The sequence below is a fragment of the Phocoena sinus genome, chromosome 3, assembly GCF_008692025.1.
Source record: "Phocoena sinus isolate mPhoSin1 chromosome 3, mPhoSin1.pri, whole genome shotgun sequence".
Lineage (NCBI taxonomy): Eukaryota > Metazoa > Chordata > Mammalia > Artiodactyla > Phocoenidae > Phocoena > Phocoena sinus.
The window spans coordinates 111,121,944-111,149,833 of NC_045765.1; the positions used below are offsets into that span (position 1 = coordinate 111,121,944).

General features: G+C 35.9%; 1 protein-coding gene across 1 annotated transcript in view; it reads right to left on the reverse strand.

Annotated features, from left to right (window-relative positions):
* SCAMP1 (secretory carrier membrane protein 1) overlaps positions 1 to 27,890 on the reverse strand; it is a 105,516-nt gene that overhangs the window by 9,892 nt on the left and 67,734 nt on the right. Inside the window, exons 7-8 of the mRNA XM_032625464.1 lie at positions 15,081 to 15,182; positions 11,574 to 11,691 (exon numbers count right to left, since the gene is read on the reverse strand). Coding sequence (XP_032481355.1) covers positions 11,574 to 11,691; positions 15,081 to 15,182 — 220 coding nt within the window. The remainder of the gene's footprint in view (positions 1 to 11,573; positions 11,692 to 15,080; positions 15,183 to 27,890) is intronic.

Below are 27,890 nucleotides of genomic sequence, written 5' to 3' on the forward strand. Positions count from 1 at the left end.
TGAACTTTCAAAGATTCGTTCCATCAACGTCAGGCGTGAGTGAAACTGCAGCTTACCTTCCATCTCCTATTGCTGACGATCCTTTAGCTCTACCATCTCCCACCCCTTATCCCTCCTCTAGTGAGTAACTCTTCTTGCCTGTTCACTTAATGCCAACCTCTGTATGCCAGCTATTGTACTGTACTGCTGTACTTTCCAAGGTACTGTACTGTAAGATTAAAAATGTTTTCTTGGGCTTCCCTGGTGCAGTGGTTGAGAGTCCAGCTGCCGATGCAGGGGACATGGGTTTGTGCCCTGGTCCGGGAAGATCCCACATGCTGCGGAGCGGCTAGGCCCATGAGCCATGGCCGCTAAGCCTGCACGTTCGGAGTCTGTGCTCCACAACGGGAGAGGCCACAACAGTAAGAGGCCCGCGTACCGCAAAAAAAAAAAAAAAAGTTTTCTTTATTTTTTGCATTTGTTTTTTTATGTGAAAAGTATTATAAACCTATTACAGTACAGTACTATATAGCTGATTGTGTCAGTTGGGTACCTAGGCTAACTTTGTTGCACTTACGAACAAACTGGACTTACAAACACGCTCTTGGAATGGAACTCGTTTGTATGTAGGGGAATTACTATACTAACACACATAAAAGGAGAAACTGACAGAAACCCAATAATACTAGCAAACTTTAACACCCTACTTATATCAATGGACAGATCATTCAGACAGAAAATCAATAAGGTAACACTGGCCTTAAATGACACAATAGACCAAATGAAGTTAATAGATAAATAGAGAGCATTTCATCCAAAAGTAGCAGAATCATGTTCTTTGCAAGTGCACTATGGAACATTCTCCATGATAGATCACATGGCAGGCCACAAAACAAATCACCGTAAACCTAAGAAAACTGGAATCATATCAAGCATCTTTTCTGACCACAATGCTGTAAGACTAGACATCAACTACAAGAAAATAAATGTAAGAAACACAAACACATGGAGACTAAACAATATGCTCACTAAACAAACAATGGGCCACTGAAGAAATCAAAGAGGAAATTTAAAAAATACTTAGAGAAAAAGGAAAACAAAAACACAATGATCCAAAATCCATGGGAAGCAGCAAAAGCAGTTTCTAAGAGTGAAGTTTATAGTGATACAAGTCAACCTCAGGAAATGAAAAATCTCAAATAAACAACCTAACCTTACAACTAAAGTAACTGGAAAAAGAACAAACAAGACCCAAAGTTAACAGAAATCATAAAGAACAGAGTAGATATAAATGAAATAGAGACTAAAAAGTAGAAAAGTTCAATGAAACTAAGAGTTGGTTCTTTGAAAAGGTAAACAAAATTGATAAGCCATTAGCCAGACTCATCAAGAAAAAAAGAGAGAGCATCCAAATCAGTAAAATCAGAAATGAAAAAGAACTGATAACTGACACCACAGATATATAATGGATCATAATAGATTGCTATGAACAATTATATGCCAATAAAATGGACAGCCCAGAAGAAACAAATAAGTTCCTAGATATGGACAATCTCCAAAGACTAAATCAGGAAGAAACAGAAATTAGGAACAGACCAACTACCAAGAATTAAATTAAATGAGTAATTTAAAAAAATCTCACAGCAAACAAAAGTCCAGGACCAGATGGCTGCACAGGTGAATTCTACCAACATTTAAAGAAGAGTTAACACCAACCCCTCTCAGCTATTCCAAAAAACTGCAGAGAAAAAATGTTTCTGAACTCATTCTATGAGGCCAGCATCACCCTGATACCAAAACCAGACAAAGATATCACAAAAAAAGAAAATTACAGGCCAATATTACTGATGAACATAGATGCAAAAAACCTCAATGAAATATTAGCAAACCAAATCCAACAATACATTAAAAGAATCATACACAAGCATAACATAGGATTTATCCCAGGGGTGTAAGTATGGTTCAATATCTGCAAATGAATCAACGTGACCACATTAACAAATTTTAGAATAAAAATAATATGATCATCTCAATAGATGCAGAAAAAGCTTTTGATAAAATTCAACATCCATTTATAATAAAAACTCTACAAAGTGGGTACACAGGGAACATACCTCAAAGTAACAAAGGCCACAAATCACAAGCCCACAGTTAACATCATACTCAGTGTTGAAAAGCTGAAAGCATTTCTTCTAAGAACAGGAACAAGACAAAGATGCCCAGCCTCTCTACTTTTAGTCAACATAGTATTGCAAGCAATACACATAGCAGTCAGACAAGAAAAAGAAATAAAAGGAATCCAAATTAGAAACAAGTAAAACTGTCACTGTTTGCAGATGACATGATGCTATGCATAGAAAATCATAAAGATGCCACCAAAAAACTACTAGAACTCATCAATGAATTCAGTGAAGTTGCAGGATACAAAATTAATATACAAAAATCTATTGCATTTCTATACACTTACAATGAACTATCAGAAAGAGAAATTAAGGAAACAGTCCCATTTACAACTGCATCAAGAAGAATAAAATATGTAGGAATATACCTACCTAAGGAGGTAAAACGTCTGTACTTGGAAAACTATAAGATGCTGATGAAAGAAACTGAAGACGACACAAACAGATAGAAACATATACTGTATTCATGTATTGGAACAATTAATATTGCTAAAATGACCATACTACCCAAGGCAATCTTAATATTCAATCCAATCCCTATCAAAATACCAATAGCATTTTTCACAGAACTAGAACAAGTAATTTAAAATTTTGTATGAAAACACAAAAGACCCCAAATAGCCAAAACAATTTTGAGAAAGAAGAACAGAACTGGAAGAATCACAGTCCCCAACTTCAGACTATAATAAAAAGCTACAGTAATCAAAACACTATGGTACTAACACCAAAACAGACACATAGATCAACAGAACAGAATAGAGTCCAGAAATAAACCTGTGTACTTATGGTCAATTAATCTATGACAAAGGAGGCAAGAATATAGAATGGAGAAAAGACAGTCTCTTCAATAAGTGATGCTGGGAAAACTGGACGCCTACTAGTAAAAGAATGACATTAGAATATTCTCTAACACCATAAACAAAAATAAATGCAAAATGAATACCTAAATGTAAGATTGGAAACCACAAAACTCCTGAAAGAAAACATAGGCAGTACACTCTTTGACATCAGTCTTAGCAATATTTTTTGGATATGTCTCCTCAGGCAGGGGAAACAAAAGCAAAAATGAACAAATGGGACTACATCAAACTAAAAAGCTTTTGCACAGTGAAGGAAACCATCAACAAAACAAAAAGGCAGCCTACTGTATGGGAGAAGATATTCCAAACAATATTACCTGACAAGGAGTTAATATCCAAAATATACAAAGAACCCATACAACAACATCAAAAAAACAAACAACCTCATTTAAAAATGGGCAGACCTAAATAGACATTTTCCAAAGAAAACAAATGGGCAACAAGCACATGAATACATGCTCAGCATTACTCATCATCAGGGAAATGTAATTCAAAACCACAATGAGATGTCACCTCACACCTATCAGAATGGCTATTATCAAAAAGACAACAAATTACAAGTGTTGGCAAGGATGTGGAGAAAAGGAAACCCTTGTGCGCTGTTTGTGGGAATATAAATTGAAGCAGCCACTACCTAAGACAGTATGGAGATTCCTCAAAAAATTAAAAAGAGAACGGCCAAAAGAGCCAGCAAACCCACTCCTACGTATTTATCTGAAGAAAATGAAAACACTAATACGAAAAGATATATATTCATTGCAGTATTATTTACAATAGCCAAGATATGGAAGCAACCTAAGTGCACATCAATAGATGGAGAAAGAAGATATGGCATACACACACCCACACACTCACACACACATATGCACACACAACGGAATTCTACTCAGCTATAAAAAAGAATGATATCTTGGGCTTCCCTGGTGGCGCAGTGGTTGAGAGTCCGCCTGCCGATGCAGGGGACACGGGTTAGAGCCCAGGTCCGGGAGGATCCCACGTGCCACAGAGTGGCTGGGCCTGTGGGCCATGGCCACTGGGCCTGTGTGTCCGGAGCCTGTGCTCCGTGACGGGAGAGGCCACAACGGTGAGAGGCCCACGTACGGCAAAAAAAAAAAAGAATATCTTGCCATTTGTGACAACGTGGATGGACCTAAAGGGTATTATTCTAAGTGAAATACTGTATGATTCCACTCACATGTGGAATCTAAAAAACAAAACGATTGAACAAACATAGCTAAACAGGAACAAAATCATAGATACAAAGAACAAACAGGTGGTTGCTAGAGGGAAGGGGGTGGGGGGAGGAGAGTAATAGCTGAGGAGATTAAGATTAGAAATTTCTAGCTGCAAAATAAATGAGTCATAGGTACGACATGTACAGTGTGGGGAATATAGTCAATAATTATGTAATATCTTTGTATGGTGACAGTTGGTAACTAGACTTATTGTGGTGATCATTTTGAAATGTACAGAAATAGCAAATCACTATGTTGTATAACAGGAACTAACAGTGTTAGAGATCAATTATACTTCAAAAAGAAACAAATTCATAGACAAGGAGATCAGATTTGTGTTTATGAGAAACAGAGGGTGGAGGAAGGGGGAACTGGATGAAAGTAGGCACAAAAGGCACAAACTTCCAGTTTATAAGACATATAAGTACTAGGGATGCAATGTACAACATGATGAATATAAATAACACTGCAGTATGTTATATACAAAAGTTCTTAAGAGAGTAAATCCTAAGACTTCTCATCACAAGGAAAAATTTTTTTTTTTTTTTGCGGTACGCGGGCCTCTCACTGCTGTGGCCTCTCCCGTTGCGGAGCACAGGCTCCGGACATGCAGGCTCAGCGGCCATGGCTCACGGGCCCAGCCGCTCCGCGGCATGTGGGATCCTCCCAGACCGGGGCACGAACCCGTGTCTCCTGCTTCGGCAGGCGGACTCCCAACCACTGCGCCACCAGGGAAGCCCCTGTGACTCTTCTTTTGCAGGGTTTATTCACATGTCTTATATCCTACATGCTTTTTAAGTTCCTTAAGGGGAAGCGGCAATTTCCACTCATAGTTATACCCCCAGAACACATAGTAACTTGTGGTAGAAGTCACTGAACAATTATTTGTTTCCATATCTCCTATGGATTAAACAAATGGCCCCAAATCATCCTCATTATTTTAAAAAAGTTACCAAATAAGTTCAGTACTACTCTAGCAGACTATACCTGTGTTACAAAGTAAAATGCTTATTAGTTTGCAATTACCTCAGAGGTTAATTGTTTTAAAAGTGAGCATACTATTTGACACCTACTAGGAAGGCTATAATCAGAAAATGGAAAATAAATGTTGGCGAGGATGTAGAAAAATTGGAACCCTTGCACATTGCTTGCAGGAATGTAAAACAGTGCAGTCACTGAAGAAAACAGTTTGATGGCTCCTCAAAAAGCTAAACATAGAATTACCATACGACCACCAAGCAATTCCACTCCTAGGTATATACCCATAAGAACTGAAAGCAGAGACAAAGCAATACTTGTACACCAATATTCATAGTAGCACTACTATTCACAGTAGAAAAAAGGTGGAAACAATCCAAGTGTCCATCAACAAACTAATAAACACAATGTAGTATATACACAGAGTGGAATATTATTCAGTCATAAAAAGAATGAAATTCTGACACATGCTACAACATGGATAAACCTTTATGTTAAGTGAAATGATTCAGACACAAAAGGAAAATGTTTGATTCCAATTATATGAAATATCTAGAATAGGCAAATTCATTGAGCCAGAAAATAGACTAGAGGCTATGAAGGGCTGGTGGTAGGGGGAATTGAAGAGTTACTGCTTAATGACCACAGAATTCCTGTTGGGGTGATGAAAAGTGGAAATAGTGGTAGTGGTTACACAACATTGTGAATGTAATTAATGCTACTAAATCGTACACTTAAAAATTATTAAAATAGCAAATTTTATGTTTTATGTAGAGCCACAATTTTTAAAAATTAATAATGTAATATACCAAAAAGCATTGAATGATACAATTTAAATGGGTAAACTGCATGATATGTGAGTTACATCTCAGTAATAAAGCCATTAAAATATGCATATAAAGATTATTTGGATGAAAATATCATATGTACAGCATTATAAACTAGCAGATCCACCGAATTTGAAAATGCCTAGGTAAAGATAATTCACAATGATTTAGTTATATTAACTGAGGTTTGGGATCTAATAAGTAACTAGCCTAGTACTTATAGAAAAGGATAACAAAATTAAGATTTGGGCAATCAAAAAAAAAAGTGAACATACTAAGGATACCAACTGATGACAGATATAAACAACCTGCTCAGAGTGCCAAGTTTTCTAGGGATTCAAAAGTATTACTGTACCTACTCTGTGTCCCCTGGATGAAAATAAGCAGCATGTGGACTAGCATTTTATTTTATTTTTATTTTTATTTTTCTTGCGGTACGCGGGCCTCTCACTGTTGTGGCCTCTCCCGTTGCGGAGCACAGGCTCCGGACGCGCAGGCTCAGCGGCCATGGCTCACGGGCCCAGCCGCTCCGCGGCATGTGGGATCTTCCCGGACCGGGGCACGAACCCACGTCCCCTGCATCGGCAGGCGCACTCTCAACCACTGCGCCACCAGGGAAGCCCTGGACTAGCATTTTAAATAGGCAATGTGAATCATCTGACATTGATACCTAATCAGAAAAGACCTTAGTTTTGGACGATTCAGAGAGAGGAAGAGAGAGAAGCAGCATGCCTGTCTGTGATAGTACAGAAAGATATTACAGTAAAATTATCAGCATTCTGTCCTAGATCCAAAATAAATCAGAAATAAAAGGGGAGGGGAGGGTAGTGAACAACTACAATGCTTTCAAAGAAAGTGAAATTCACTTTTAATCTAAGAGGACTATCACTTTATATACAGTAGGATAGCTTCACAAAGCATTTACTGTAAAACACCAATTTAACTAATAAATGAGGCTTTTCATTATTGTGGACCATATACCCTAATTCTATACTCTCACACAAAATAAAAGATTATTTGCAAAACAGATATTTTGGTATAGACAAAGATTTTTTAGCACTTTAAAAACTTGTTTTTTAAAGAAGTGAAATAACTTTTTAAAAAAATTCTTCTGAAGTGCAAAAAAATCACTACTAACAATTATTTTATTAATGTGGACAAAGTCTATTAACAATTTTTTAAATTTCATAGAAAAATAACCATTCAAAACTAGGTCCCAAAGGAAATACAAATTATGTATTATCTATTTATCTCTAGCGTACTAAGTTATTCTAGCTCTTATATCAATTAAAGGATGGGGGAAATTTTGTATTCCCCTGATATATAATCTCCTATGACTCATTCATTTATTATTTGACCCATTTATAATACCTCTCCCTTAGCCCAAAACTATTATTTAATTCTTTCTAATAGCTTACTATAAAAAGATGGGCCTGTAAAAAAAATATTGTTTGGGAATAATCTAAAAGAAAATTTTAAAAATCTATCTGTGAAAGGTAAGGATTAAACTATTCCGTTATCTATGAATAGGTACAAGAGACAGATATTCTTGCATTTCAATTATTTTAAATTTGGATTATAAGATGACACTATGGGGAAAACAAAGATACCATAGTGCTCATACTGGGCACTTTAGACACCAATGATTAGCTAACTGCAAACTATGCAGGACTTCAGAATGTCCACAAAATTCTCAAAATTGTATTCATTGCCATTGAAATAAATATATACCACAGAGCACCATTTAGCTGGTACTGGAGACGCAGAATAGCCTAATAAAAAGCGACTATTCTAGAGCCAAAACAGTGTGCACAGATAACTTTTAGAGGGCATTAACTGCTTATGGAAAGCCTGACTCCTAGTGGTTATAAACTATGGCTACATAGCCCCAAAGGACTTTTTTCTTTTAAAATGTACAGTGTGGGGAATATAGTCAATAACAGAATCCCATTATATGATGACAGATGGTAACTAGACTTGCTGTGATGATCATTTTGAAACATACAGAAATATCAGATCACTATGTTGTGTACCAGAAACTAACATAGTGTTGTAGGTCAATTATACTTCAAAAGCAAACAAACTCATAGAAGAAGAGATCAGATTTGTAGTTATGAGAGGCGGCGGGTGGGAGAAGGGGAATTGGATAAAGACAGTTAAAAAGGTACAAACTTCCAGTTACAAGATAAATAAGTAATAGAGATGTAATGCACAACATGATAAATATAATTAGCAGTGCTGTATGTTATATATGAAAATTGTTAAGAGAGTAAATCCTAAGAGTTCTCATCACAAGGAAAAACATTAAAAAAATTTTTATTTTGTATCTATGAGATGATGAATGTTTGCTATACTTATTAAAAATCATTTCATGACGTAAGTCAAATCATTATGCTGTACACCTTAAACTTATATAGTGCTGTATGTCAATTATATCTCAATGAAATTGGAAGAAAAAACAGCAAGTTTTGAGCAAGTATGGAAAAGAAAATAAAAAGAAAAATCAGGTGTTTTCATTGGATCTCAATTTCTATCAAATTAAAAGAAATCCTTGCCGTTACAAATATGAAAACCGGCTCAGACTATATTTTAGCTTATATTATCTCCATTTATTGTGCTTCATAAAATCATCTCATCTAAATTCCTTATTTCACAGACGAAGAATATGAGACTGGAACTAGGTCTTGAAAGAGCACTTGTAAGTCTTCAAGTGGTAGAGAAGATAAAGCAACCCAGAGGCCAAGAAGCATACCATGAACAAAAACTGAGACAAAGCAATGTACATGATGTATTTAAAGAAACCAAGCAGTAACTTTGAATGGAGTATAAAGTCTGGATCCGGGAGTTGTGAAAGGTCACCACCAGCCCTACTACCACTACCGCCACAATCCCATTCCCCAACCTGAAGTCCACTTCAAAAATCTTCAGTGCTGGGTTTATTGGGGATTTTTTTTAGATTAAAATAGTAACTATACATAAAGTGAACGGAAGGAAGTGGGAATGGGGTATGAGCGACCTGTAAAAAAAAATCTCTGGGTTAGCTGAGGTTGGAAATGGAAAGGAAGAGAAAGATGGAACAGACACCAAGAAAGTGTCTAGGAAAGTGAGTATACACACTAAAAAACGTAAGGTAGATAGCTAGTGGGAAGCAGCCGCATGGCACAGGGATATTGGCTCGGTGTTTTGTGACAGCCTGGAGGGGTGGGATAGGGAGGGAGGGAGACGCAAGAGGGAAGACATATGGGAACATATGTATATGTATAACTGATTCACTTTGTTATAAAGCAGAAACTAACACACCATTGTAAAGCAATTATACCCCAATAAAGATGTTAAAAAAAAAAAAGTAATGGAAGCACTGACAAAGTAATGACATAAGTTTTAAATGGAATCACATGAAAAAGTACTTACAACCACTCATGTATAATAGCTACTTAATAAATTTCCTTTTTAAAACACAGCTTCATTGAGATAAATGTTGTACACTATACAATTTACCCTTGTAAAGTATACAATTCAATGGTTTTTAGTATATTCATAGACCTTTTTCACCATCACCCCAAAAAAGAAATTCTATAACCATTTGTAGTCACCCTCTACCCCACCCCTGGTTATAGGCAACCACGAATCTACTTTCTGTCTCTATAGATTTACCTATTTTGGACATTTCATATAAGTGGAATCATACAATATGTGGTGTTAATAAATGTTTCTTGAATATGAATCAGAACTTCTGGAAGGAGTGCTGGTTCTGAGAAAAGAATGAGTTTATGCATTACTGTGAGATGATGATACCAATCAACTGGAGATATAAACAGTCACCTGAAGATGCAACTAAATGTTTGTGTAAAGCATTGTCTTTCAACTCCAACATTCTAGTTCATGCAGGTGAGGAAGAAACTGAAACAATGAGGGAGGTTGAAATTCCCAAAGGAAAAAATACTGTAGAGCAAGCACAAAGAGCAGAGACCTGACTGCATTTAAGAAGACCTTTAGTTATGAGCTGAACAAAGAAATGAAGGAGAAAGACTAGCCTCAGAGGCAGGAGAATCAGAACATAACCATAAAGGCTGAGGAAGAGGGGCCACCTGTAGAATAGAAGGCTTCAGCGTCCAAGGAGGAGGAAAACGGGAAAAAAGGCTGGTATAGGATCTAGTAACTTTAGAAAGCGGAGTTTCAATAGTTATGTATGTGTATTTCTAAAAAGAAGTAAAAGCTTTTAAGAGGGAAAATGAGTAGCAAAATATGGACAGAAAGAACATAGCCTAGGTTTCACAGAGTTTTGAGAAGGATTAAAGGCAAATGTACAAGCAAAATATTTCAAGAATGCAGTTTTCTTAAATATAAGGTACAGTTATTTCTGTGCAATCCTTGTACATATTCCCAAGTTGCCACAGAGTAAAAAAAACAAAGAAAAAATGTTTTAAGGACTTATTTTCCTTAATGTGAGACCCACCAAAAAGTATTATTTTAAAACATAGGTGTAATTCACAGGGTCTCTATATTAAGTTAGAACATGTGTAGAATATCAAAAATACATACCCAAGGCACAATAAAACTTTATACATAAAAAAACCTGACCTTTCTCCTACCCTATGGAATGATTTTCTTTAAGGCAGTGAAAACAGCCATGGGAATTTGACAGGAGGAGGCGCAGTCATCCCTCAGTATCTGTGGGTACTGGTTCCATGATACCCTCATCCCCACGCCCATGGGTACCACAATCTGAGGGTGTTCAAGTCCCTTATACAAAGTGGCGTAGTACTTGCAAGTAACCTATGCACATCCTCCCCACATCTGTCCCATATGTATACTTGAAATCATCTATAGATTACTTATAAAACCTAATATAATGTAAATGTTATATAAATGGTTGTAAAAACAATGTAAAGACTATGTAAATAGTTGCCATTGTGTGGCAAATTCAAGTTTTGCTTTTTGGAACTTCCTGGAATTTTTTTTTCCCTAATATTTTCAATCCACAGTTGCTCAAATTAGAGGATGGGGAACATGTGGATATAGATTGCCAACTGTATAGCTAAGATAATTGGGCAGTTACTAAAAATAAAATTCAGTCCATAATCCAGCCTGAATCTGTTACCAGCTCACTTTATACTCTTAGATAAAATACAAATAAAATGCACATACCACACAAGAGTTTTACTTCTATTTATTAATCGGTCTACTATGTTTCATATTCAAAAAAAGAAATCAGAATATATAAAAAGATACAAGTTTAAAAAATGAGATTCACTCTTCAATTGATAAAAGAAGCCCTCGGTTAACAGAATTTAAAAATATTCTCTATCTATGGGAAACATTAAATGTGATGCAATTTTCTAAAATTTATCTATGCATAACTTTTAATTGTAAAAAGTAATCCTCAGAGAGCAAACTTGCATAAGAACAACCACCAAATGGCTTGAGGTTACACTAAATAAAGAGCAAAATGGGAAAATGAGAACTGAATATCAGGTTCACTAAAAAAATTTACAGACATAAAATTTCACTTACCTTTTTAAACATAACTAGTGAGATGACTGCTGATGCTGTGAAAAGTGCTGCTATGATTATCATCATGATTCCAACAGGAATACTTTTGTTGAGACCAGTAAGGGATGAAATCCAACCACTATGAAATTAAAAGAAGAAAACTAAAATTAGGCAAGTAAGTTAATGCACAATTTTTAAAAACAGCATAATAACTAACACATTTTCAGCACTTACAATCCAGGCAACATCCAAGTTCTTTACACATATTAACTCATTTAATTCTCACAACAACACTCTACGATATATGCTATTTTTAATCCCTATTTTACAGATAAGAAACTGAGTCACCAAGATTATTCAGTAACTTGCCCAAGGTCACACAGCTAATAAAAACAGCATAGTCTGAATTCAAACCTAAACACCAAAATCCAGAGCCTTAAATGTGTACCATGACATTTTACATTTTTTAAGCCTATGATTTCATTATTATTTTTTAAAGTTCATTTTAATTATGTAAAAAAATATTTGAGAACCACATATTCAACAAAGGGCTAGTATCCAAAATATATAAAGAAACTTCAAAGCCCAAAAGTAAAAATAAATTCTTAAAATTAAAAAGTTTCAATTAGAAAATGGGCAAAGGACTTCACTGGTGGTCAGTGGTTAAGAATCCACCTGCCAAAAAAAAAAAAAAAAAAAAAAAAAAGAATCCACCTGCCAATGCAGGGGACACAGGTTCGATCCCTGGTCCAGGAAGAGTCCACATGCCACAGGGCAACTAAGCCCTGAACCACAACAACTGAACCTACATGCCACAACTACTGAAGCCCACGCACTGTAGCGCCCACGCACCACAACTACTGAAGCCCATGCACTCTGGGGCCCACGTGTCGCAACTACTGAGCCTGCGTGCTGCAACTGCTGAAGCCCGTGCACCTAGAGCCCGTGCTCCACAACAAGAGAAGGCACCATCACAATGAGAAGCCCGCGCACTGCAACGAAGAGTAGCCCCCACTCGCTGCAATAGAGAAAAGCCCACACGCAGCAATGAAGACCAGCGCAACCAAAAAAAAAAAGAAAATGGGCAAAGACATGAAGAGACATTTCACCAAGAGGATATATAGATGACAAATAAGCACATGAAAAGATAAAACATCATGAGTCATTAAGGAAGTAAATATTAAAACCACAGCGAGATATCATTACACACCCATCAGAACAGCTTAAAAAAAAAAGTAGTGACAACACCAGAGGCTGGTGAGGATGTGGAGGCTGAATCACCCATATGTTGTAGTTGGGACTGTAAAATGTTACAGCCATTCTGGAAAATACTGTCAGTTTTTTAAAAACACTGAACAGGGAATTCCCTAGCAGGTCCAGTGGTTAGGACTCCCTTGGCTCTCATTGCCAAGGGCCTGGGTTCAATCCCTGGTCAAGGAACTAAGATCCCACAAGTTGTGGTATGCAGCCAAAAATAAATAAATAAATAATCTAAAAATAAATAAATAAATAGAAATTTTACAACACTAAACATGCAACTTCCATATGAACCAACAATTACACTCTTCTCTTGGGTATTTATCACAGAGAAATGAAAACTTATGTTCACATAAAAACTTGTTCACGAATGTTTTTAGCAGAATAGCCCCAAACCAGGAACAATCCAAGGTCCCTCGGACTGGTGAATGGTTAAACAAACTGTGGTCCATCCCTACCATGGATGCTGCTCAGGAATAAAAAGGGATGAGCTACTGAGACACAACAACCTGGATAAATCTCCAGAGCATTATGCTTAGTGAAAAAAGCTAAAGTGTACAAACTGTATGATTCCATTTATACAACATTCTTGAAATGACAAGCAGATTAGTGATTGCTGGGGTTAAGGAGGGAAGTGAGTGTGGCTATTAACGGGCAGCATAAAGGATCCTTTGGTCATGGGAATGTCCTGTGTCTTCACTGAATCAATGTCAAGATCCTGACTTTGTTATTATACCATAGTTTTACAATATGTTACCACTGGGGAAAACTGGATAAAGGATACTTGGGATCTCTCTGCATTATTTCTTATAACTGTCTGTGACTCTACAATTATCTCAAAATAAAGAGTCTAATTTTTTAAAGTCTGCTGAAGTACCTGAGGTCTATCTTACAACAGGTCACCTTGTATTCAGCCTCACCAGCAGATTCCTGTGCTATTTCATCACCTCACAGGCTGCTGTGCTCAATTTTAACGCTTTTTTCTAAGTCTGTTCTAAAAAGCAAAAGAAGGGCTTCCCTGGTGGTGCAGTGGTTCAGAATCCACCTGCCAATGCAGGGGACACGGGTTAGAGCCCTGGTCTGGGAAGATCCCACATGCCGCGGAGCAACTAAGCCTGTGCGCCACAAATACTGAGCCTGCGCTCTAGAGCCTGCAAGCCACAACTACTGAGCCCACGGGCTACAACTACTGAAGCCCACGCGCCTAGAGCCCGTGCTCCAGAACAAGAGAAGCCACCGCAATGAGAAGCCCATGCACCGGAATGAAGAGCAGACCCCGCTCACCGCAACTAGAGAAAGCCTGTGCACAGCAATGAAGACCCAATGCAGCCAAAAATAAATAAATTTATTTTAAAAAAAAAAAAAAGCAAAAGAAATTATTTAGGTTTCACTAGAATACAAAAATGCTGTTAACATAAGCAGTGTATTTTTTAAATTAAACATTTAAAACATTTCCTTTCTCTCAAATGCTGAAGAGTAAACACTTTTTAAAATCATAATGAATGCTACTCTTTCCTAGAACTGATTTAAAATACCCAAATAAATTCTCTGCATGTATATATGCCCGTTAGATCTGCAAAGCTATCAACAGTTGTCTGACTTTCAGTGGCTACTCTAATTCAGTAGTAGCATACTAAATGTAAGTCTTCAAATACACTCTAGTTACATGATCGTTTCAGTTTATGTACGTAGCGCAGCAAAGTTGCCTCACACGTGCTTTTAGCTTATAAAAATTCAACTGTACTCAATGGTTGTAAGAGAAAGAAGAGAGGGAGGGATGATTTTATACATAGGTACTCTTCTATGCACCACTTCACTCAAGGAAATGTTTGCTCCAGAGTGTCTGAAGAGAGATATAAATCTATGACCTTCTAACCTGTGTCCAAATAGTCTCAGTTTCTGAGGGTCCCCCACTGAGTGAGCATTTTGCCAGGCTAAGAACGATTCTATTTGTTTAAAGATATATCCATATATGTGCACGCAGTGACTCCACTTTTCAAAGATGTGTGTGTATGTGTGCACACATGCATTTGTGTGTGTATGAAAATATATGTTTGCATACCTAAAATAGCGCTTTACACATAACAGGTAGCCTTTTCTTAAATTCCTTCAAAGGTTATTCCTTAAGAAACTTTTAAATTGCATTTTTTATTATTTGTATACTTTTGCTAATCTGGTTTTTCTATGTCAAATATTTTTAGGAATCCAAAAATTATATTAAGATACTAGATGAACAGATTATAACTAGAGTAATTAAAGTAAATGACTTACCAGTTACCCCAATTATGAAATCCTGCAGCCTGGAGTACATGTACAGCAAACTGACAAATATAGACGAAAAAGAATACAAAGAATCTGAATGAACTGTCACTCCTGTTTTTAAAAAGAAAGAGAGTAGGGAGAAAAAGAAAGGGGAAAATGTCATTGTTCTCAATGCCTTTACATTCACTTGTAGACTGACATTCAAACATTAAAAAATATTTTTAAAAACCAGTGGCAACTACCTGAGACTTGAAATTAAAATAATAACATAATAATGTATGTGAACCATTTATCCAAATACTAGACCATCTTGTTATTATTATTCCAGCCTCACTTTGTCCTTTCAATTTCCAACTGCACCACAAAACATCTTGGCAAAAGAAAAATTATTTTGTTTTCATTTTTTATCAAATAGCTTCACTGAATTATAATTAACATACAATAAACTGCAAGTATTTAAAATATACAATTCGGTAAGGTTTGACATAAGTATATAACTATGAACCTTCTCTAATCAAAATAGTGAACATATTCCAAATTTTTCCTTGTGTTCCTGGTTAATCCCTCCCTCCCCACCGTTTTCAGTCACTATAGTTTCGTATTTCAGAGTTTTATTTAAATGGGATCATACAGTCTACACTTTCTTCTTGTCTGCCTTCTTTCATTCAGCACATTTTCAGATTCACTCATGTTGCTGCATGTAACAAAAGTCCATTCTTTTTCGTTGCTGAGTAGTATTCCATTGTATAGTACCACCACAGTTTGTTTATTCATTCACCTGTTGATGATCAGTTAGATTGTTTCTAGTTTTTTACTTCTATAAATAAAGCTGCCATGGACATTCATGCATATGTCTACATATGAACATGTATTTCTTTTTCTCCTGGGTAACTACCTAGAAGTGGAATGGCTAGAACACACAGATATAAGTTTAACATTTTTTTTTAACGAATTAATTTTATTTTTGGCTGTGTTGGGTCTTCGTTGTTGCGTGCAGGCTTTCTCTAGTTGCGGCGAGTAGGGGCTACTCTTCATTGCAGTGCATGGGCTTCTCATTGCAGTGGCTTCTCTCGTTGTGGAGTGTGGACTCTAGGCGCATGGGCTTCAGTAGTTGTGGCATGCGGGCTTCAGTAGTTGTGGCACGCAGGCTCTAGAGCGCAGGCTCAGTAGTTGTGGTGCGTGGGGCTTAGTTGCTCCGCAGCATGTGGGATCTTCCCAGACCAGGGCTCAAACCCGTGTCCCCTTCATTGGCAGGCAGATTCTTAACCACTGCACCACCAGGGAAATCCCAAGAGTGTCTTTTAAAGAACAAAAATTGGAGTTCGTAAAAAGACAAAACTTATCAATTTGTTCCTTTATGGATCTTGATTTTATTGCTGTATCTAAGAAATCTGTGCCAAAGACAAGGACACAGTTTTTTTTCTTGTCTTTCTCCAGAAGTTTTATATTTTTTTGGTTTTACATATAAGTCTATGTCCCTTTTTTAGTTAATTTTTAAAATATAGTATGAGGTATGGATTAAAGTTCTTTTTTGCATACAGATATGCAATTATTCCAGCATAATTTCTTAAAAAGACTGTCCTTTCTATACTGCATTACCTTTGTACCTTTCTAAAAAAAATCAGTAATCTATATATGGGTGCATTTATTTCTGGACGCTCTATCCTGTCTCATTGTTCTATATGTCAACGTTTATGTCAATACGATTACCTGGGTTTTCTAGTAAGTCTTCAAATTTGTAGTGTTAATCTTCCAACTTTGTTGCCCTTTTTTGAAGTTGTTTTGGCTATTCTAGACTATTACATTTCTATACACATTTTAGAATCACCTTGTTCATTTCTATAAAACAACATGCAGGGATTTTTATTGGGATTGCATCGCATCTATAGGTCCATTTTGAGAGAATTCACATCATCATAATGTTGGGTCTTCCAATCCATTAACAAGGTATATCTCTCCATTTATATTTTCTGCATAGATGATTATGTACAAGGTGAATAAAGACAGTTTTACTTTTTCCTTTCTAATTTGATGCCTCTTACTTGGTTTTCCAGCCTGTTTATACTGGCTAGAGCTTCCATTTCAATTTGAATATAAGTGGTGAGAATGAACATCCTTATCTTGTCCTTGATCTTAAGCAGAAACCCCTTTCAGTCTTTCACCATTAAGTATGATGTTAGCTGTTACAGTTTTTCATAGATACCCTTCATCAAGTTGAGAAAGTTACCTTTTATTCCCAGTTTATTGAGTGTTTTTATCATGAAAGTGATTGTTGTTAGATTTTGTCAGATGCTTTTTCTGCATCAATTAAGATGATCATATGGTTTTTCTATTTTAGTTTGTAATATGGTGAATTACAATAACTAATTTTCTAATATTAAACCAACCTTGAATTCCAAGAACAAGCTGCACCCACTTGATCATGACACAGTATCTGCCTTGAATTTGATTTGTTTGGCAAGATTTTCAAATGTCCTAAGTTTACTCCATTCCTGCTCATCCTAGTGACTATTCCAACCCCAAAACACATTTTTGGAAGTCTTCATTAGAGAAGATTTGTCCCTTCCACTTCATTTATCTATCATTTGTTTATGTGAGCATGGCTCATACATATTTTCTTTTTTCTTGTTAATTATTATCTTGCTTTATTATCTATGTACCAAGAAACCAGAATATCAGAGTGGTTAAAATTATATATGTAATATATTCTCTGAAAAAGGGCTTCATAAATAGACTAATTCTAAAGGCTTCATAACAGCTATTTCAGTTACCGAAGAGGGATCTTTCTACTTAGTTCCAAGCTCACAGATATAGTCTAGAAGCTGAAACTGCCTAACAACCACCTCTAAGAAATCTATTACAAGGTACAGAATATGTTTTAAAACTTAAGCTGTCCTACTAAAAAGGAACTACCTCTAAAACAAATACAAATGGAGGAATGTAAAAATTGGTTCGCCTTCCTCTTTTATAGGTATAGTTAGTACCTATAAAAGCACAGCTAGTATACTAAGTTGATGAAATGGAAACCTTGGAGTCCTTAAAACTCATTTTTTCTACTTTTACTATTGAAGGAGGCTAAATATCTTTCTCGATAGACTCTGTTTGCCTCATTTTATCAACCAACTTTCCTGTTTCTGGACAAGAAGACAGTAAAATTCATTTTGTGTACATTTACCATGCTAATATAAATGATTATTTTAAAAATATTTCAACTTTCTCTGAAATTTAAACTCCATGTGCCAGCACTTACTCAACTATCTGGACTCTTACAAGAGTGCACAAATCTTCCTCTATCTAATCTATCCAAATTATTACAAATGTAAAATCAAATTCAAATTTTTAAAAGGTTACTTTGTTTTTAACTATACAAGCAGTCACTGAAAATATAGTTCTTCACATCAAAACAATATAAAAAAGTGAATCTGACTCCCCTGTGAAAACGATTTTACAATACCAGGTTGCAATTCCCTGCCGAAAGGCTAAAATTTATTAAAGACATACGCAAAAAACTGAGGTAGTCATAGTGCTAGAAAGCACATTAAGTATAAATAATTTCCCGATACTAAATAGTAGAAAACTCTGTAAAGTGTAAACTTAAACAATACAATCATCACATGAATTTCAAGTTCATTTGAGTTGCTTTAAGAGCCAGGTAAGGCTGCGAAGCTCTTACAGGGCCAGATAACCACTCCCCACCCCTCAAGTGGAGGGCTGTACCAGAGCCAGAATCAGAAAAGGTCCAGAAGAAAAAACATCATTGCGGGTGTAGACAATGTCTATTGGCATCCCAAAGCAAAGGCGATGGGTCTTGTATATAGAAAGAGGTTACGAAGCCGACTGTTTAAACAACCCAGCTTGTACAGAGCCATTTTAACCCAAAAAAGAAAGAGTAGAACTACAGTTAGAAAAACACTATCAATTGATTTAAGCTAAGTAGTTTTAACTTGTAATCCACCTCAGTTTACAGTGAAGTACTTGTGGTATTTTGAATATTTATTCATAACAGGTCCAACTATGTAACCAATTTCTTCATCAGAATAGATAACTAAATAATAAAAGCTTCCTATTGCTTGCCATCCTGGCTCTTCCAGATCAAAGCCTATTGGAAAACTTAATCTCAAATAAGCCAGTTGTTTTTGGTTTAATTGTCTTCAAATAACATACTGACAAGTTATAGTACACCTTTCATAAAAATGTCCTTCCCTAAATTATTATTTAAAATCTCAGAAAAACTGTATTAAGAACACATAAATCTTTTATTTCACAGTACATATCAATAACAGAGATTAATCACAACTACAGTTTGAGGAATCAGGGAAGACAAAGTATTTCATTATTTTAAAAGGGAGAACAGAAATTTTACATTTAACTACAATAAATGGGTACAACTTAACTAAAGTACTAAACGTTTTACCTTTGGTAACTCAGCATAGTAGTTAACAGCATGTAGCTTTAGAGAAAGATTTGAGTTTGAATCCAGACTCTTCCAGTTAAAGTTGTGTAACTTCAAAGAAAATTTAGGCCTAAATCTGAGATTTTCTATTTGCAAAATAAGAACAACAGTGGAATCTACCTTTATATGGATGAAATAATACATGTAAAGTGCTTAGTGGGGGATGTACAGGCACATAGGAAACAATCAATAAATGTTACTTGTTGGTACCTCTCTTACACCAGTACAGTACTGCACTGCAAACAATTTTGCTCACAGAAGTAATATTCTGCTTACAGAAGTGACATTTAGCTTCTGATAAAATCTTGAAAATTTCTGGGACATGGTTGGTAACTTCATTACTACCAGAATCAAGTAATACATGAAATTCCTGATGATGAAGATGATGTAAAGGCAATAGAATAAAAAGGAACCTAAGAAATACAGCTGCTTTCCTTGTCTTAGTCACTTTGAGATGCAAGGCTATCTAAACCAGCCTCATTCTCCCCCTAATGCTTTTGTGCCAAAATCAATTCTTTCTCCAAGAACAGGGTTCCATAAGTAGGCTTTAAAAGGCAGCACCACAAATCCACCCAAATTGTGCATAATATTTTGCATGTCTGTATCTTTTTAGGAAGAGGAATCACAAATTTCAGATTCACAGTGGAGTCTGTGATATAAAATCTATTAAGAACACTCACTAGCCTAAACTAAAATGCATAGAACTGGGATGGAAGGGACCCTAGACTTTTTCTTTCTATTTGTGTTCTGCTAAAAGCAGGGGGCATAATAAAAAGTTTGTATGTAATGAAATTTTAAACTTGGACAATTTTAAACCTAGTCCACAACCTGCATTCAAGCTTTGGATCTTCTATACTTAACTGACTCCCTATTTTGCAATATCAGCTAACATTTGTTCAACATTACGTGCCAGGAACCATGGCAAACACGTGCATTACCCGTTTAATGCTTACATTACCCCCATGAGGTAGACACTAATATTGGCTCCATTTTACTGATGAATAAAGATTTAGAGAGGTTAAATGATCCAAAAACAGAGCTAGTAACAGAAATGCTGAGACCTCTCTGTGTATCCTGATGTTTTTAACCATGTGATAAAACTATCTCTAGGATATTATTTTAATTCCATCTTGTTCAAGAAAGCTAATCATCAATCAATAGAATATCACTATCTATATTAAATTAATCTCAAATGCTCAGTCTTTCTTATATGAGAAGATTATAAATTTTTTCATTTGTAATAATTTAGGTTCTTTAAAATGCTTCCTTTTAGAAAAAGTCAGGGAGGATACAATAGAAAGAATAATGTTTTGCAGCTAATAAGAAAATAAGGACTAAAATTTACTAAAACTTTTACTTATTAGTCAAAGATTTTCTTGAGTGACAACTAAAATCTCACAGTTGAATTGCCATTCAATTTAGAAAGCATTAAACAGCTAAACTCAGCCAATAGCCAACCATTTTCAAATTACCTTTGAACAGCAAAACTAATAAATTTAAAGCAAAATAGAAGTTAACATTGGTTAGACTCTAGGTCACAATTAAACTGTTTTCATCATATTACACAAGGCTCTTATCAAAGAGAAAACTTAAGAACATATATTTTTTTCCTACAAATATGCCTCTAAGACACTTCTGTCAACAAAGAATACTGAACAATAATACAGCTTGAGTTTTGAGGTATCTAGCACTCTTATTTTAAATAAGAAATTTAAAATAACTATGATTAATATGTTCAAGACTCCAGTCAAAAAGGTAGATACCATGAATGAAGAGGACTCTCAGCATATAAGTAAGCTATAGAAAATAACCAAATGACTATGGTAGAAATGAAAACCATGGTAATAGACATGAAGAATACCTTGGACAAGCTCATCAATACACTCAATACAGCTGAGGGTGAACTTGAAGATAGAAACTATACAAACTGAAATGCAAGGATTAAAAAAGAGTGGACAAAACAAGAACAGAGTATCTAAGAGCTGAAGGACAATATCAAGCAGTCTGACACACATATAACAGGAATTCCAGAAAAAAAAAAGAAGTGGCAGAAGAATTACCTGAACAGATAATGACTGAGAATTTTCCAAAATTAACTAGATACTCCAAATGACAAATCCAAGAAAATTAGAGAACACTAAAGATACACACCAAAACACACACAAACGAACACACAAACATGCACATCATAATCAAAATGCCCAAAATCAGAAATAAGGAAAAAATCTTGAAAGCAGAAAGAGAAAAAAAACTTTAAAAATAGACATCTCATCAAAAGCTCTGCAAGCCAGAATACATCAAAGTGATGCGTTTAAAATACGGAAAGAAAACAAAAAAAACTGAACTCAGAATTTTATACCCAGTAAAAATATCTTTCAAAAATGAAAAACTAGGGCTTCCCTGGTGGCATAGTAGTTGAGAGTCTGCCTGCTGATGCAGGGGACACGGGTTCGTGCCCCGGTCCGGGAAGATCCCACATGCCGCAGAGCGGCTGGGCCCGTGAGCCATGGCCACTGAGCCTGCGCATCCGGAGCCTGTGCTCTGCAACGGGAGAGGCCACAACAGTGAGAGGCCTGCGTACGGCAAAAAATAAATAAATAAATAATAAATTAAAATGTAAAACTAAAGGACTGGTTACCAGCAGACTTGTACTAAAAGAAATATTTAACAAAATTCTTCTGGCAAAACAATTATGATATGAGACAGAAACATGGGTCTAAACAAGAAAATGAAAAGTGCTGAAATGGCTTTAATGAAGTCCATTATAAAATTCATTTCTCTCTATTTTTAATTTTTACAAGAGACAACTGTCTGAAGCAAAAGTAATTGCAATGCATTGTGTATTTCTAGTGTATGTAAAAATAAAATACCTAACAAAAATAGCACAAAGAATTGGGGAAGAAAATGGGAGTAATCTTTTGGGAGGTCCTTACAGTACACATGAATAGGAATATTATAATTTGGACACAGACCAAGACTAATTAAAAATGTATACTATAAAAACTCAGGCATCACTAAAAAAGATTTTGATAAGAGGTAGAAATAATGAAGACATAAAATTATTTACAAATACTCAATTGATCCAGAAGTAGACAAAAAGGAATAAAAAAGAAACAACAGTTGGAACTAATAGAAAATAGCTTGTAAAAAGACAGATTCTAATCAGATCAATAAATGTAAATGGCATAAATGCACAATTAATATAGATAGACTGCCAACTTGGATGCAAAAGCAAGACCCAAATAAAGATTGCCTACCAAAAAAAGTCACTATAAATATAAAAACATTAGTAGGTTAAAGGTAAAAGAATAGAAAAAGATATAATATGCAAACATAAATTAAAAGAAAGCTGGAATAGTTGTCATAATATCAGATAAAATAGATGACAAAAAAGGATTATTATACCAGGGATAATGAAGGAAACTATATAATGATAAAGAATTCAAAGCACAAAGAAAACAGATCATAAATATATATCTACTTAACAAGACTGTCCATGAAGATAAAACTAAAAGAAGAGAAAAATCCATAATTAAAGTTGGACATTTCAACATTTTGTCAATTCTCAGGAACTGACAAAACAAGCAGACAAAAATCAGTATGAATACAGAAGACCTGAACAACACTATCAACCATTTTGACCACACTGATATTAACAGAACATTTCATCCAACCAAAGCAGAATATACATTCTTTCAAGTGTACACAGAAGGAGGTGTCAGTTTCAGAGTTTTTAAATCCCTAGCACTGCTACATTCTCTATGGATTTTCATATCAGCTTCTACCCTCAATCTATTCTATATTATTATGGTTGAAAATTAAGAAAATCAGCTTTACACAGATATACAGTTAGAAAAGGGAGAACCTTAAGCTCTCTGCAAGGAGAATATCAAGGGTCCTTTCATCACACTAGAAAAACTACTATAAAATAAGCCACATAAAACTTAACAGACCATTTTCCTTCTCCTCACTCTCAACACCCAGCTGGTACAGAACTTTGTAATGAATAGTAAGCTCTTAACTACTGTGGTTAAAGAACCATTCAAGAAATAAACATTGCCAGTAAATATAGCCGACCTTTGAACAACGGGTTAGGTACGGACCCCACCCCCACCCCAGTCGAAAATCCGTATAGAACTTTACAGTCAGCCCTCTGTATCCAAGGTTCCACATCCACATATTCAACCAACTATGGACCATGTAGTACTGTAGTAGTATTTATTGAATAAAATCCACGTATAAGTGGACCCAGGCAGTTCAAACCCATTTGTTCAAGGTTCAACTGTATTCTAAAATTAATTACCCCACCGAACAGAGATATTAAGTTACCTAGATTCTCTGAAAATTAAACAATAATGTAAACATAATAAAGTAGAAAGGAAAACAGGAGCCCTAAATTTCCAGTCTGAAGGCCTAGGTGAAAATCTCAGCAACTAATGATCCACTAGAAAGATTCTAAACATTAAACAATATAAAGTACTGAACAAGACTTGTGGACTCTAAAGCACTATATATTTATATACACATGTAAGAAACTAAGCAGTAGGTTCCTCTTGCAGGTATAGAAAGAATATTACCCTTCCTTAAGATAAATTTAATATGAGACTTCACTTTGGAATCAAAAAAGAAAAATTCTCTTTTTCTGGTTATACAAACAGGATGAAAAAGAGTCAAGTTAATTACAAAAGGCGGTATTTTAACGTACATTAAACTAACTTGAAAGACTATTTAAACAACATAAAAATGAACTAATATCAATTCCTGAGCTTTGGATGTTTTTACACTTAAAATCAAATATAAAGTATCTTTTTACAGAAAAAATCTGATTGACTTTCTGGTTCATACACTAGTATAACACTTTTCAAGATGTAAATAGTGTTACAGTTTAATTATATTTAATTTTTAATTTCAATTAGCAAAATATTCCAACATAAAAGGTGTAATATCCCTACAGATACTAAGTATGTTCTAAAGGAACAGGACCAAAAATATACTGTCTACTGCCCAGAGATAGCTTACTTTTAAAAAGTATACCTGAGGGACTTCCCTGGTGATCCAGTGGTAAAGAATACACCTTATAATGCAGGGGATGCAGGTTCGACCCCTGGTCAGGGAACTAAGATCCCACAATGCCACGGGAAAACTAAGCCCGCGCACCACAACTACTGAGCTTGCACGCCTCAACTAGAGAGGCTGCATGCCACAAACTACAGAGCCCATGCGCTCTGGAGCCCGCACACCACAACTAGAGAGAAGCCTGCGCACTGCAATGATGAGCCTGTGCACCACAATGAAAGATCCTGCATGCCGCAACTAAGAGACCCAACACAGCCAAAAATTAAATAAATAAATAAATAAATCTTAAAAAAGAAAAAGTATACCTGGAAGAAGCTTAGAAGTAGCAAACCATCCTAACTACAAGTAAAAAGCTGAACAAACTGAAAAGTCAACAACTCTTCTTAGATCTGAAAGAGAAGTGAAGCCAGAGGGCAAACTGCAACCCCAAAACTGGGAGACAGATAGATGAATACAGAGAATCAAAAGTTATTAGAGCAAAAACCCATAAGCAGAAACCTCTGCAGCAACCATTGCCAGGGGAGGAATTCTGAACTGTAATTGACAAGAGGCTCAGAGTGGACAACTCTGAAGAGTTAAAAACTCCAGGGAGACCTAGTCATATGGGGAATCCCACACATTTGTGAATTTTACCAACAGCAGCTCAATCTGGTTCTCAGAGTGAATTCTTTAGAGGAAAAAATCCCCTCATGCTTCCGCGAGGAGGTGGGGAAACGGAACCATCTGCAAATACTCTAGAGCACTCTGTTCTTAACAAGGACTGCCCTCAGGAGAAACTAATTAACCACAGCCCAACCTGCTGAGGTTTCATTAGAGCCTAACTTACATGAGGAAACAGAAATACCCAACTCCAGCCCACTGTAGGCCAGCCTGTCCCACCTGAGGAGAAGGAAGGACTGAGAAGCACTGGTGCAGTTCACAGTCCAGAGGCTCAAGCTAACTGAAAGACTGAGACCTAATCACAGGCCTACAGAACGCTTCCCCTCCCCCACACCTTACCATCACATGACCAAAGGTCTATTTACAGCAGTTCCTTTTACCTAGTACATCATGTCCAGCTATCAAGTAAAAATTACAAGACATACTAAAATGCAGAAAACAGTCTGAAGAGATAGAGCAAGCATCAGAACCACAGTCAGATATGACTAGGATGTTGGAATTACCAGATCAGGAATGTACAACTATGATTAATACGCTACAGGTTCTAATGGATAAACTAGACAGTATGCAAGAACAGATTAGCAATGTAAGCAGAGACGGAAATGCTAAGCACCAAATAAATTAATTTTATTTTTACAGTTCTTAATATGACAGAAAAGCTGGTGTCAAACACATCCCTGCCAAGAGCAACTAGAACAGCAGGATAAATTGGGGAAAAAAAAAAAAAATCTGCTTAAATCTGCTGAAGCATCCAGGAATAGAGAGATCATGATTCTGGAGTGGAAGAGAACTACAGAAATGTAAGCTGACTTTCTATGGCCTCAATTCATTTTTGCTGAATGCAAGACAATAAGTTGAAAATTCAGATTCTGCCTGCAGAGGGCGCTGCTTCCAGGGAACAGACAAACCAACTGAGATTTGACAGATTCACAGGACTCGCGACACAAAACTAAGGATGCACTGTAACAAAATACTGATGAGAAGTGAGAAGTGAGAAGCATAAAACTGGCCCAAACATGCAGCCAACTTTTCTCTCAAGGCATGTACCAAATACAGAAGCTAAAGAGATAAGCAGAGCCTCTGAAAGCAGAGGAGACTTTTCTGCAGTGTCCCCTAATGGGAAAAGGATTAGAACAGCAATTCTGAAACTTTTGGTCTCAGGACCTCTTTATTTTTGAGCATCTCAAAGAACATTTGCTTATGTGGGTTGTAGCTCTTGCTTTACAAAATGAGAAACTAAAATTGAGAAATATTTAAAGCATTCAACTAACTTTTTAGATAATAAATTGCTTACAATAAAATAACATTTTCATGAAAACTGGAAAAAAAACAGCAAAAAGAGTAGCATTAGTTTATATTTTTGCAAACCTCTTTAATGTCTGGTTTAATAGAAGATAGCTGCATTCTCTTTTCTGTTTCTACATTCAAACTCTTTGCAAGTCATGTAAGCCTCTGGAAAACTCCACTGTACACTTAACAACATCTTAATGTTATTATGAAATAGTTTTCATGTCATGGACCCTCTAACAGGATGCTGTCCTCCCTCCCTTCTCCCCTCTAGGGATCACAGGACTATACTGTGTGAGTCCAGGACTTGCTGAGGGAGGAGCCCAAGTGAACATATCAGGTTCTCAATTAAAAACCTAGAGGGTTAACCTCTATGACTAGGGTAGAACCAGACATAGACAGAAATTAAACAAAACTGCAACTCAGCCTTAACTCAACCCCTGACTTATACTCTAGCTGACAAGCATGGCAAAGGCGAACTTGCTCTGAAACAAATGAACATCATCAGAATCCTCCACAATTCTTTATTCACCATATCCAGATTCAATCAAATCTTGTTAAGTATACCAAGAGATGCACCGTATGATTAAATACCAAGAGTAAAATATGGACAATACAAAACAAATTCAGAGTATTCTAGATACTGAAGTATGCACACAAAGACATTAACAAAATTTCATGAGAGAATAAAATCTTTAAAAAATGTTCAAGTACACATGGCAAAAGTGCAAGAAACTACTGAAATTAAGAATTTAATACATGAGTTTATACTGGGATAAATTCCTAGAAACATACAACCTGCCAAGTCTGAATCATGAGGAAACAGAAAATCTAAAAAGATCGATTACTAGTAAGGAGACTGAATCGGTAACCAAAACCTCCCCAAAACAAAACTCCAAGACCACATGGCTTCATTGGTGAATTCTACCAAACATTTAAAGAAGAATTAATAACAATCTTTCTTAAACTCTTTCAAAAAACACAGAAGAGGAGGGAACACTTCTAAACTCATTTTACAAGGCCAGCATTACCCTGATGCCAAAACCAGACAAGTACACTACAAAAAAAGAAAATTACAAGCCATTGTTCATAATGAACATAGAGGCAAAAACCTTCAATAAAATGTTAGCAAGCCAAATTCAACAACACATGAAATGGATCATAAAACACAATTAAGTGGGATTTATCCCACGGATGCAAGGATGGTTCCACATCCACAAATCAATCAATATGATACACCACATTAACAAAATAAATGAAGGATGAGTATCATATGATCTCAACAGATGCATAAAAAGCATTTGCAAAAATTCAACATCGATTTATGATAAAAACTCTCAACA